Here is a 13,725-nt window from a genome sequence, read left to right as displayed (position 1 = left end):
CCTTGGGGGCGTGTTCCGCCCCGTCTCCTTCTGTCTGGTCTGGGTCACTAGCTCCAGTCCTGTTTTACTTGGTTCGGTTTTGTTTATTCCCCGCACAGCCCCCCTTCAAAGCTCAGGACCGTCCCTTCCTTACGACGCCTTTTCGAGTTTCCCTGCCTGACTTTCTCCATCTCTGAGGACGTGACTCAGCCCTTCGCCACGCCCACACTTCCCCCTCGTTTCCCATTTAATCGGTGCATCTCCGCCTCCGGCGTCAGCCTCTAGAGAAGCGAGACCCGAGCTGCCCTTGGTGGCCCCACCTTGCTGTGCACTTTCCCCCATCACCTTTGTCACCAGACTCGACAGGAACCTCAGGCCATCGATTGATCCGGCCAAGCTCGCGGGGTCAGCCCATTCTGTCCCCTCCTCACGCTCATTTCTAACCTTGGACGTAGTCATTCCCATTTTCAAACCTCCTGTGTGTGTTTCCCCAGTTTCTTTTCTAAAAAGAAGAGTTTGTTGACTTTTTTTTGGAGAGAGAGAAACATCGATGTGAGAGCACAACATGCCCCCTACCGGGGATCCAGCCAGGAACCTTTCAGTGCACGGGACGGCCCCCAACCAACTGGGCCACACTGGCCAGGGCACCCCAGTTTCTTGCCAGCCTGTTTCCACGGTCAGTAGCCTTAGCCCGAGCTCCTTCCACACCCCTGATTGTATGTCTGGGGAGAAAGCCAAGCCCTCTGTAAGCTCCAGGTCTTCCCCTGCCGTCTCCTTACTCCTGGCTCTACCCCAGCTCCAGGCACAAAGTCTCAGGAATAACCTCAGAGAAAAATCTTTACTGTTTTCTAAAACATTTTCTAAAATAATCGTTTCCTGTTGGCTCCAGCCTCCCGTTTAGAGGTAAACAAATACAGGCTCATTTCCCGAAGTTCACTCCCCGGTTGCAGTAACCCAGAGATCCTTTCGTCGGATGAAGGAATTCATACTCTGCCCTAAAAGTGTTTCCTCTCGCCTCCCGGCAGGAATGAGCCTGTGACTTAATAAAATCGGCGGCCACATCCGTGTGTACTGGAGACGGAGACTCTATCCAGCCAGCCTTGCTGACTGAGAATAGTCCTTATAGAAAACGTCACCCCTTTGAAAGCTGTTCTGAGTTCAACCGGCGCGAGAATACTTGTTGTTAAAGGGGCAAACCTGTAACGCTGGGGCGAGTCTTTCTCACCCCTGCTCCATCTGGAAGCTTCTGGATGTTTTCGAGCGGCAATCTGGTTGTCTTCCGCCGCTCGCCTCCTCCCGGAGGCTTCTGTCGGCTCCGGGAAGATCCATCCAGACTCCGGGGGCTCTGGCTTCCCCTCTGCCCTCCGAGTTAAACTGTAGATTTAACGCTGCACAGGCCTTGTCGTGACTCACGCTGGGAAGTGTAATTATTGTTTTGTTCTTTGTGTCACAAGTTTCCCCAGACATGTGTGAATATTCTCCTCGGCTGATGGGAGAGAGCTTTGTTTTTTTTAAGACCTGTTCATTTGCAGAGCGAGCCCTTACTTTGTGCTCAGAGCTGCTGCTTTGGGGAGCTAGCCGAGCGGACGGCCCTGTCACGGCGCAGGGGCCGCGGGGGCGTTCGGTGGCTTCATGCGACAACGGTTCTCGCTAATGAGCATGATTTGGGTTATAGCGGGAGCTGTGAATTGCGTTGTTTACTTCGTTGTTTGAAGATTGCCAAGATCGAGGCGGCTACAAGAACAGGGGGCGGCTAATGATTAAATTGGGAAACAATACAGATATATTTTTAAACCCTCACTTGGGGATATTCTTTCCATTGTTTTTCAGAGTGAGTGGAGGGGGGGGAGAGAGAGAGAGCACCCTGGCCAGGGCCGGGATCGTGCCTGCAGCCCAGGTACATGCCCTGGACAGACTCGCACCCGAGCCCCCTCGGCCCGCGGGCCGATGCTCTCACCACTGAGCCAAAGCAGCTACGGTGGAAACCAGTATTTTTATATTCAACGAAATGTCAGTGTCTCGAGGTTAGAAGAGCCCTGACGTTGCAGAATGGACGCCTGGGAGGTGGGATCCAGAAAGGACACTGACGGACGGTCCTCAGGCTCCAAGCTCAAGTGCCACTGAATGAGCCACACTGGCCGGGTGAGCCCGTTTCCAAAGCCCTCGCCAGCTAATCAGCTTCAACGTCTTGGGGAATCCGTGGCTGTTTCCCCCTTAGGAGAGCCCATCCCTGCTTGAGGTCATCGGACGAATCCCCATCTCTGCTCGTTCCCCTTCTCCCTGGTCCCAGTGGCGTCAGCCAGGGCACAGGAGCAACAGGGATGGGTGCCCAGTGCTGTGAGCGGGGCTTTCAGGCCCAAGGACCTGTCCCTGAAAGGGCTCCTTTAGTGTCACCGCCCTGGGCTCTTGCGGGAACCCAGCCTCGTAGACGTTTCTCCTGTTTCCAAGTTCAGGGAGAACTACTGAACCTTCTCTCGGGGTGAAGGACTGGCGGCGGGCGCTGGCCATGTGCCTGGAAACGCCACGGGCTGTGCCCAGGCTACGTTTACGTTGGGTTTTTGATGACATTAAAGTGTGTTAGTGAAGTTTAGTAAGATTGAGCTTTTTTTTTTTTTTTTTTTTTTTTTTTTTTTAATAAATCAAATATTTTCAGTAAGCTTGCCCCTATAATAATAATGTAAAATAAAATATCTTGGTATTAATCTCTTTATGTTTTGTACATAAACTAGAAACATTTAAACTCCAGCACAAGTAAGAAACTCCAGATAACACCCTAACAATAAAGAGCTTTCTCATTTCCCCTCCTGTACACGATTCTTCAGAAGGAAAAAAAAATGCTCTTCCATTGTTTTCACTCAGCCTTCCTATGTGCCTTATTTTTCCTGAGAGTAAGCATGTGTTTGAAACTTGAAAGAACCTCCTTTGAATATCACTAATTAAATTTAATGAACAGGTTAATCTGTTATGTATTTCCAACGCATCCAATGAGCTTTAGGTCATGTTTAACACAGACAGTGTTGAATTTAAAACGCCCCCGGGCCTCCTGACTTCATGTTTTTAAAGACATTTATAAGAAAGAAAGAAAAAAAGCATCTCTTGGTTCAGTTTCATAAAACTTCAGAGTAAAAGGCAGATGTTTGCAGATCGGACTGTTGAACGACCCACACATGCACTTTTCTTTTCCTAGAATTTCTATAAGACTGAGCTGAACAAAGAAGAGATGTACATACGCTACATTCACAAACTCTACGACCTGCATCTCAAGGCCCAGAACTTCACAGGTAACTGCCTTGGGCTCAGGTTGGGAAGGGGGCTGGACACTGGCGTATTAGACACGATGAATCGTCTGCTTTTTAGAGTTAGGCTAATGACTCTGGCATTTCTGCTTTAAATCGACCTTTATTTTTCTATGTAATTGAGTTGTCCTTTTCGATGGTTCTCTGTTTCCCAACCTCCGTATCAGATAAAGAACCACTTTTTAAAAAAATGAAATATACTTTTAATTGGATTTATTTATGTGTCTTTTCGTACTTTATTTTCATTTATATATTGGCTTTTTTACTGTATCTCTTTGCGTAGTTCTTTAGAGGTCGCTTTTGGGGGTTCCAAAACGCATCCCTAACTTTTCACAGTCTACTTAGAGTTAGCATCTCACCACCTCGGTTGAAACGTGGGAAATTGACAACCGTAGAGGTCCCTTTGGCCTCCCACTCTAGGGATCAACAAAAGGCCCTGTTGTGTTGGTTCTGGCCTTTTCTGCCCTTGTGCAGCTTGGGAGTGAGTCCGTGTCGTCATCCGCAGAATTTTAAAAGCGCTTTCTCCAGCTCCCTTCTGTCTGTGGTCCTCCTTACCCGTCAGATCCTGCAGGGGCTTCTCTCCCAGTGCTCTGCTTGGTCACAGCCAAAATACTCAAGGCCAAGGCTTGGCTCTCTCTCTCTCCCAGACAAGGATGCCTCCCTTGTTGGGCTTCCTGGGGGCCAAGCTGTGACAGTAAAAAGCCCGTGGAAGCTGCTGCTGCCATTTGTGATTGTCCCCACTGTCCCCACTGCTGGTTTGCAGTTTTGCTCACGGGACTCAGAGAAGCCCAGAGGCGTCAACGTGCTCCATCCCGCAGGCGGCCCTCATGACTGTCCTCTGCCTGCAGGAAGCTTTTCTCGGAGCGTTTTCTGCCTGTTCCTCTTTGCATTTGCAGGAGACAGGATGGTCCAAGCCAGGAGATAGGCAAAAAATAAAAGCAGGGAACTCGCCACTGTATGGCCACTCTCTAGGTATCAGCTTCCCTACTCTGATTTATTTTGGGAGCCCTCCAGTGGTTGCTTTCTGTATCCTGCAGAGGGTGGTTCATTGCAATCGTGGGAACCAGAACCAGAACCCTTTGACTGGGTTTAGGGACCCGAGATCTTGGCCTCTTGCTGCGCTTCCTCCAAGGAACTCCCTCACCTTTCAAAGAGCAAAGGAATCCTTTCTGAAATGGGGCCTGTGTTCCAGAATTTAATATGCCACCAGCTGCAGTCCCACCCACTCCGTCCACCGAGAGCATTGCTGTTCGCTCAGCGGGACATCTTGAGGTTATCTCGGATATTTCTCTTCTCAGCCTCCCTCAAGGAATCGTTCATCAGGTCCTGTTGATGTTGCTCCCTAAATATCTCTCAAAACCTTGCCCTTCCATTGTTCCTATTCCTGTGCCTCAGGAGGGCCTTTCCCGTCTCTCACCTGGACGGCTTCTTAACTGTCGCCCAGATCCCTCTCCAAGCAGCGGTCAGGCGGCCTCCCCGTGCTGACCAGCTGCCTAGGTTTGGACCCAGCCCGACCCGCTTCTGTTCACACTGTCTGTAGCTGCTTTCACGCCGCGGTGGCAGAACCGAGTGGCTACGACAGAGACCCTGTGGCCTGCAGGCTGCATTATTTCCAGTCTGGGTTTTAAGGAAATTTTGCCAGCCTGTCCTCTCCATGCAGCTCCACTGTCAGTGTATGTCTTCTGCAAAAGACAGTCCCAGCTCTCAGTCCAGGGTCCGTCGTAACCGAGCCAGCGCCTGTCTGCTAGCGTCGCCTGACTGCTCAGCTGGGTCTCCTTCCCCATGACGCCTGCCCTGCCTGGAGCTCTCCTCTCTCCCTCGCCCACTCCGTGCCCCACCACCCGTCTTTCATGAGCTGAGTGGGTGTTTCCAGTGCTTTTCCCATCGCAGTTTTTCAGATTTCCATGAAAGCGCTGCCTTATTGTTTTTATTAGTAGTTATGTAAGATGTGTGTGTGTGAGAGGTGGGTAGGCAGGCAGGTGGGCAGACAGGCAGAATGATAGTGTCATCTCTGGTTAAAGGGTAACTCCCTTGAGGACAGAGATGACATATTCTTAGTCGGCTCAGTTCCTAGGACAGTGATTTAAGTAAGCGCATTACTAACGAACACGCTCAGTCACACGTTGCCGCCCGAGGGCAGGGTTTTCTTCTCTGATATTGGTAATTCCTTCCCCCTGGGGACGTCCCCGCTCCCTTCACATGGCTGTGCTGAGCGTTCCCATTAGATGGACACAGGCTGCGAGCTGAGCGTGTTGCCTGAGAGTTTAAATGCTCGTTTTTAAGTAGTTGGTAACCAGATTTTGAGAGACGTGGTCAACCTAGTTTTTATATCTGTGGGGGGAAACCTGGGAGCTTGTTTTATTTAAAGTCCGTAAAGAAAGGAGGCGAGAGAGGCAACTGAGGACAAGCTCTTGCGGGCGCGTGACTGCTCTGTTCTGGTTCTCTAGAGGCCAAACCCGCCTGATTATATTTTGGAGATGGGAAAAACGCTTTTCTCTCATTTGTTCAGTGTTTATGTTCCCCAAAGTCATAAGAAATAAGTCCCGTTCCCATATAACATTTTGTTCTCTCTCCCGCCTTCATTTTTGTGAGTCCTTGGAGAGGCCGAAGCCGACGGAGAGACTTTCTGCCTTGACAGGTTTCTGCTTAAGTGGCAGGGTCTCCGTCCCTGACTCCTCTCCTCTCCTGTTATTACTCCTTTCGTCTCCAAGTGATGGAGTGAGGTGCCTGTATTCCAGTAGGTGGTGGCGCCTTTTGCTCAAAATTATAAACACTTTACGAAAGATTATCTGTTGGGCTTTCGGAGGTGATTCATTCTTCCCTCATCCGTGTGAAACATCACCTTCTAAAGAGACAGAAAAATAAATAGACAGCCTATTCCAATAAAACACCTACAATTTGCTAATACGTTCAGAGTCCTCTCCTCTTCCGCGGTGTGGTCCATGCCTCCGAGGTGTGTATGCTCCGTGAATGAAAATGTTCACGGCTTCTTTTACAAGCGCTGTTTACCCAGATATCCACCGTCATTTTCCAGAATCAAATCTCACACACACACACACACGCACGCACGCTCACACTCACTCAGGAAACACTCTGCTCTAATCCCTCCTTTATTCCTAGGTGGGTTTTTTTCTGTTTCCTCTCTGCCCTCAGCTCCTCTCTGGCCTCTTTGCCCCTCCTACCTCCTGCCCGAACCCTGACCCTCCCCCAGCACCATTTCCAAGTCGGTCAGCCTTTGTCCAGGAGAGTCTAGCTTCCATTTTCGGTTTCCTGAACGGGCCCTTGGGAAGATGCTCGTAGTCCCCGCTCAGGGGGTTCACCCCCTGTGACCTTCCCTCGCAGACAGAGGCATGTCTCCCCTCCCTGTACCTTCGAATCAGCGACAGCACATATCCTTCAGTGTCTTTGTTGTGACCATCACCTACAGGCATTGTAGGAAAGAGGGAGGGAGGGAGGGAGAGAAAATGAATCTGAGCTCGGCCGGGCGTGGCTCCGCGGTTGAGCGTCGGCCTAGGATCCAGGCGTTCAGGGTTCGATTCCCGGTCAGGGCACAGGCCCAGGTTGCGGGCTCGATCAATGACTCTCTCATCATTGATGTTTCTGTCTCTCTCTCTCCCTCTCCTTTCCTCTCTCTGAAATCAATAAAGATATATTTAAAAAAAATAATAAATAAAAAAGAAAATGAACCTGAATGAGTGAGTGAATGAAAATGCAGGGAGCCAAAGGTCAGGTGCAGATCCCCGATGATTCCGCCTTCTGGGGGAGTCAGTGGTCACTGACCCGCTTCACCTGTGTCCTGGGCGCTTCCCCGGTATCATGGGGTTCAGAAAGCGGTGTTGCGCCCGACGGGCCCGGGCCCGGCCCCCCTGGACCCTCGCCCTGCCTTGCAGAGGCCGCGTACACGCTGCTCCTGTACGACGAGCTGCTGGAGTGGTCGGACCGGCCCCTGCGCGAGTTCCTGAGCTACCCCACGCAGACCGAGTGGCAGCGGAAGGAGCTCCTGCACCTCGCCGTGATCCAGAACTTCGACCGCGGCAAGGTGAGGGCCCGGGGCGCCCGCCCACTGACGCCCCCTCCTCAGGCAGCGGCCTTCCAGCTTTAATGTGCGCCGAGAACACCCAGGAGTGTGTCAAAATGCGGATCCCCGGCCCCCCCCCCAGGCTTTCTGGTCGGGAAGGTCTGGTGCAGGCGGGGATTCTGTGGTTTGAACGAGTTCCCGGGACCCAGGTATTTTATTCTCTGAAAAATTATCACCTCTCACGCACTTCCCCAAGTTGGCACGTTCCACCCCCTGCCACTCCGCACGGTGAAGTAAACGTAGGGGCATTAGCTGAAAGGATTTAGCGATGCCCCCAGGTAGAGAAGCCTGTGACGCGGGAGTGCCGGTCGGTTCATCCCCTCCCGCCACCCTCCCTCGTCAGGGACTTGCTGTACGAGTTCTTTAAGATGACGCGTGACTCTGATCACAGCTGTCTATTTGGTTTGAACACTTGGATGCTTTGGTGACCCATGTCGTAGATGTAAACGTATTGTCCAATTGCCCACGTTAAACAGAAAATTAAAATAGAGTCAGGGCCTGTGATGCTTTTATAGAACATGGCTGGGACCCTAACAAGTGGATGCCAGCCCGAGCTTCTCTCCCATCCCCTTGGATTGTTTATCTGGCCCCACGGGCACGTCATTAGGATATGAGCCGGAGCTGCCTCTGTGCCCCCGGGGGAGATGTTTCCCCCTGCAGGCTGGGCTGTAACAAGACCTCTGGGCACCTGTGGCCAATTCTGGAGTCTGTGCAAGGTCAGGAGAGGCCAACGACAGCCCCTGGGTCCAACGGCTCCCGGCCTGTTTCTGCACAGCCCACAGTCTAAGAATCGCTTCCCCGTTTTCAAACATGCAAAGCAATCGAAAGGAATGCCTGACATGTGAAAACGATCGAAATTCACATTTCGGGTCATAGATTGCAGGCTGACCGGAACACACAGCTTGTTCTTGTCTGTGGCTGCTTCCCACCTGGACGCACAGTGGGCCGTGTGACTCGGGCCGTGTGGCCCACGGAGCCTAGAGTAGTGACTGTCCGGCCCTCTGCTGAGGTTTGCTGGCACGTGAGCGGGATGGAAGGAATTGAGGAATTGTGCATTTTTGCTGAGAGTAACCGACCGGATTAGCCCCTCACAGGTCACAGGTTCGATGGAGCCAAGCGGGAGCCCCCCGCCAGGGTGGTTAAGGCGCCGCAGGGCTCGGTGGCAACTGCCCTCGGCACCTGGGGCCTGTTCATCCATCTCCTTGGCTGTCGTGGGGCCGTAGTTGTTTCAGTGCTGATTCTGCACCACGCGTTAGTGACTGTTGGGCTGAATCGTCATTTCCAACTTCCTAAAAAAAGACTTTTAATAATTTACACGTTAATTACATGCTGCCTTCGTGCTGAAAGCCGCAGTGGTCCCCTTAGCGGCAGGTCATAGGGATGGAGAGGTGAGAGACCCGAGGATGGGAGGCGGTCCCCCCGGCCCTGGGCGGAGGCGAGCAGGCGTGGGGGGTGGGGTCACTGACCTGCGCCCCTCCCGGTCCGCAGTGCTGGGAGAATGGCATCATCCTGTGCCGGAAGATCGCGGAGCAGTACGAGAGCTACTACGACTACAGGAACCTGAGCAAGATGAGGGTAAGGCCGGGGCGAGCTCGCGGGCTTCCCAGCGTGACGTCACCTCTGTGGCCGTCCTGACATGTCTCATAGGAGCCCTGAAGATGAGTCTTCCCTCGGGGGCCTGCTCAGCTGTTGTGCAGGGACACAGCTCATTGCCCTGGGTGGGACTTGGGTGACACGGGAAGTGAGTCCCGGCCTAGGCCAGCGGCTGTCAACCTTTCCCATCTCAGGACACACAGACTCATACCTAAAATTCTGTGCACCCCAAAAATATATTTTTTGCCAATGTGACAGAAAAAATAGGTATAATTTTGATTCACACCGGATGGCTATTGTGTTAGCTGTTGGTTTTTGTTTTTTTTTTAATTTGACAATTTAAGGGAAAACAGGGCAGTGCCCCTGACTAAATAGTCAGGTGTTGCATGTTTTAAAAATTCTTGGGGCACGCTGGTTGGAAATCTCTGATCTGGGCTAAACGCCGCATCAGAAGATCACAGTCCAAGCCAGGATTAATACTTTTAGTTTGAGCAAGGTCCACACACTGTGGCAAGAGCTTCCCACGTGGACACAAATCTCTGTAACAATGTATCCTCCTTAGTCCTGTGCTGCGCTCAGCAAAAGAGTAGAAACGGTTCACTGGCCCATTTTTAGTATTTGGGGGCAGAATTCTATAGGTGTCACCTCTCCTTAGCTTCAGAAATGTACTCGTATTTGCTAAACCTAAACCTCGGCCCCCCCGAGAGCTCGAGGAGTTTTCACGTTCTCTGTGAACCAAAGATTTGTTAACCCGGCCCTCCGGCTCGCACCAGCCCTGGCGCCCTCCCCGCCTTTCTTTGGCGCCGTGGCGTTCCTCCTGGTTTCTAACGTACCATCATCAGCTTCTACATTTAAAAACGGAGGCGATGATGTTGCTTTTTAATTCGAGGCAGCAGAGAGGTGACGTTGTAAACCTTCACAGCCCGTGTCGTTCCCCCAGTAACTCAGCCGGCAGGAGCCTGCCGCTCGCTCCTGCGCTGCGTCCTGTCGGCGGGTCCTCGGCATTTCTCCCAACCTGAGCCCAGCCGGGAAAGCACCCTGTGCTCCCTCCCGGCCATCGCGCCGGCTCCGGCCGGCGCTGCGGTTTCATACGAAACCAGCGCCCCTGCGCTTGGCGTCTGGTCCCCGTAACAGAAGCCAGGGTACCGGGTTTGCCGGGAAAGCCCTCGGGCACCGTCTTCGCTGCGATGTTCAGAAGCCTTTCAGGTGCTGTGACGCAGGCGGGGGCGGGGAGGCTTCCCCCGCAACGTCTTTCTCTGGAAGCCCTGGGGACGATCGGCAGTGAGTGGGAAACGGTGACCTCCGTGTCATAGCTCACCTCTGTCAAAGTGACCGTCCAGAGCGCAGCCAGGCCGAGCCTGCGCGTGGGCCGCCTCCGCTTCGCCGGCCAGTTTATCCCAGTCCAACCTGAGCAAGGCCACCCCCCCCCCAGATGTCCTAGATCCCATGTCTGAGGAGACGCAAACCCACGGTGAGCTCACCTGGCACCGGAATTCTCCAGAAGGGTTGCTTCCCCCGGTCCGTGTTCATTTTTATTTAACCGGGAGGAAAGTATTTCCTCGATGGACTGTGCGTGGAAACCGTCTTCTGCGGCGAGCTCCTGTCCTAACCCCCGCTGCTTTGAAGGCGGGGCAGCGAGCGGCCGAGAGCTGACGCCAAGCTCGCTCTCCCCTGTGGAGAAACCCGCTCCCGAAGGTGCAGGAGCTGGCGGGTGAGAGGAATGACCGGACGTCTCCTTGCTTCCCCAGATGATGGAGGCCTCTCTGTACGACAAAATCATGGACCAGCAGCGCCTGGAACCGGAGTTCTTCAGAGTTGGGTTTTATGGGAAGAAATTTCCATTTTTCTTACGAGTGAGTAATGTGCTGTTTCACGTGGGTCCACACGTGCAGGGCAGAGACCCCAGTCCTCAAGGCTGAGACACGGCCGACGTCCGTCCCGGTCAGGCCGGTGGGAACGTCAGGGGCCGCTCTTTCCCGTTTACTCTGCAAGCCCCGTGCTCACCTAGGTGCCTCGTTTCAAATAACTTCCCAAGATATTGGACAGTCTTGTGATTCTGTTTCCCACATTTCAGAGTTAGCTGTGTGGATGAGCAGTCCTTGGTCACTAGAGTTGTTTTCCTCGTGGGGCTGATATTCACAATTTGGTTTTGTCGGCCATCGTCAGAGTTAGCATTGGAGAAAGTGCTGGCCAGGTGGGGTCGGGGTCCCACACTATAGGCAACGTTGTCATTTCACTTTTTTCACCCAGCCCCCCAAACCAGCTACCCCTGACAGCTGTCAGTCTGTTTTCTGTATCTAGGAGTCTGTTTCTGTTTTGTCAGTTAATTTGTTTTATTGATTTCAGAGAGTGGAAGGGAGGGGAGAGAGGGAGAGAGAGAAACATCAGTGATAAGAGTCGTGGATCGGCCGCCTCCTGCTCGCCCCCTGCTGGGGACTGAGCCTGAGACCTGGGCCTGGGCCCTGACCGGGAATCGAACCGGGGACCTCTTGGTTCACAGGTCGATGCTCAGTCACTGAGCAACACCGGCCAGGCCAAGCTGTTTTGTTCGGTTTTTATTCCGCCTGCAGAACAAGGAGTTTGTGTGCCGGGGACACGACTACGAGCGGCTGGAGGCCTTCCAGCAGAGGATGCTGAGCGAGTTCCCGCACGCGATCGCCATGCAGCACGCCAACCAGCCCGACGAGACCATCTTCCAGGCCGAGGCGCAGTGTATCCATGCCCAGGGCCGGGCCGCGTCACCTGGCGGGTGGCTCAGAGCCCCTCCCCCCGGCTGTGCAGCCAGGGCCCCTGTGGGCTCAGCCACTCTCTGTCTCTCGTCTCTTATTTTAGCTCAGCTCCTTCTGAGCAGAATTGTTCTGTTTAGTATCATGGTGTCAGTTGGAAAGAAATCTCTTAAAGATTCGGTTTAATTTCTTTCCCTTTTAATTAAAATACATCTGTCTCTTAGCCCAGCTTTTAAAGCTCTCTTTAGCGATTTCCCCTTGAGTGACTTTCCTCTGACATCCGACGGAAACAACTTCGGTTCAAGGAAGTAACAGCCTTGTGTTTACGGGAACGTATCATTCACCCCCTTTTCTCTTAATGTTTTTATTATGGAGTGAGGAAGGGAAGGAAAGGAGGTGCCTGGTATTTGGGGGGCTCTTCGCCCTGGTGTCCTTGGCGGCCTGTGTCATTGCTGTGTAACTGCCACACCCGTGGCCTAACCAGGAACAGCTCTGCTGACATGAGACGCCACGGGATTCACCAGCGCGGGGTTTCTGAATCCCTCTGTCTCCTCCTGGCCCTGAGTTTCTTAAAGACCAGAGCGCCCTGTAATCTTGGATACCATTTCAAAGTAGATGCTAAAATGCAACAGAAGCAAAAAATTAGACAGAGAAGGATACTTTGCTCTCCTTTGAATGAGAAGAGAAGATAAAGATACAATGATCATATATGTAATTTTAAAAATATCAACGACCATGAAACCTCGGGCTATCAGCACAAGATCTGGGGGAGTAGGGTCCATAGAGTCCGTGGGGAGGCTGCCGATGCGAAGACTCGAGCAGGTAAATGTCAGTCACCTCAGCGCTGGCTCCCGTCCTTGGTCGCCATTGCACGGGCCTTGATACATCGTTAAATAACTAAAACGCGCCATGCGTAGACAGGAGACAGTGTATCTCCTGCAGCAGCTAAAGATAAGATCCAAGGGTTAGAGTTCATGCAATTCCATGCAATTCCGAGGGCCTCGGATCCAGGCAATTCCCACCCACCCCCTCCAAAAAAAATCAGTGATGAATTCACGGGTTATAGATATTTCAAACAGATACTTTTCTCCAGAATCGCTGACCTATCCCGTGTGAAGTGATGGTTAGGAACTGAGTCTGGGCGTGTTCTTGGGATGTTTTAAGTTACAGCCGAAGGGGAGGGAATACCGGACAGCCACCCACCCCGTCTGTCCGCCACGGCTCAGCCTGAGCCAGGCTGCGCGGCGCTTGCCTCGTGCGGTTTCCTCCTTGACCCACCCCCCAGACCTGCAGATCTACGCGGTGACCCCCATCCCCGAGAGCCAGGAGGTGCTGCAGCGGGAGGGCGTCCCGGACAACATCAAGAGCTTCTATAAAGTGAACCACATCTGGAAGTTCCGCTACGACCGGCCGTTTCACAAGGGCCCCAAGGACAAGGAGAACGAATTTAAGGTGCGCGCAGGTCTCTCGTGCCGGGAGCTCCCGGGGCGCACGCCCTCGCTGGGGGCTGACTCAGAGTAAAGTCACCGAGGGAACCAAGGGGTCCTGGAAATCACTTAGCCTCACGGTTGTCGAACGCTGTGGGGTCCAGAGCGACACGGGGCGCTTTCTACCCCAGACGATTCTGGCCCCCAGCCCGGGAATTTGCCTCGGCCGGTCAGAGCGGGTCCTGGCACCAGCTGCCTCATGCCAGCCCCGATGCCCGTGGGCCCCAGTCTTTGAGGGGTCCTGGGGGAGCTCAGTCCTCTCTTCACTCGGTGAGCAGGGGTTCCCGTCACCCAAGCACTATGATGAACACCCAAGAAAAGCGGAGAGAAATAAGCAAAACCTGGTAAAAGTCACAGCTCGGTAACGGGAAGGGCAGCTGGGGATTGACCTGTCCTCTGTCCTGCAGAGTCTCTGGGTGGAGAGGACCTCGCTGTTCCTGGTGCAGAGTTTGCCCGGCATCTCCCGCTGGTTCGAGGTGGACAGGCGCGAGGTGGTAAGGACCCAGCTTCCTCTGGGCACTTTCTCATCAGGGCCGCTCCCCTGGGGTCCCGCCGGGGTTAGTTTC

General features: G+C 53.2%; 1 protein-coding gene across 1 annotated transcript in view; it reads left to right on the top strand.

Annotated features, from left to right (window-relative positions):
- The window catches only part of DOCK4 (dedicator of cytokinesis 4), a 202,843-nt gene that overhangs the window by 168,912 nt on the left and 20,206 nt on the right, over nucleotides 1-13,725 (top strand). Inside the window, exons 35-41 of the mRNA XM_081147753.1 lie at nucleotides 3,167-3,260; nucleotides 7,166-7,314; nucleotides 8,842-8,928; nucleotides 10,695-10,799; nucleotides 11,517-11,658; nucleotides 12,958-13,124; nucleotides 13,567-13,653. Of these exons, the coding sequence (XP_081003879.1) occupies nucleotides 3,167-3,260; nucleotides 7,166-7,314; nucleotides 8,842-8,928; nucleotides 10,695-10,799; nucleotides 11,517-11,658; nucleotides 12,958-13,124; nucleotides 13,567-13,653 (831 nt within the window). The remainder of the gene's footprint in view (nucleotides 1-3,166; nucleotides 3,261-7,165; nucleotides 7,315-8,841; nucleotides 8,929-10,694; nucleotides 10,800-11,516; nucleotides 11,659-12,957; nucleotides 13,125-13,566; nucleotides 13,654-13,725) is intronic.

Source organism: Miniopterus schreibersii (genome assembly GCF_964146895.1).
Source record: "Miniopterus schreibersii genome assembly, chromosome: 9".
In the NCBI taxonomy this organism is placed as follows: Eukaryota; Metazoa; Chordata; class Mammalia; order Chiroptera; family Miniopteridae; genus Miniopterus; species Miniopterus schreibersii.
Note: the sequence above shows the minus strand (reverse complement) of the source record. Positions and strands in the feature narration are given on the sequence as shown.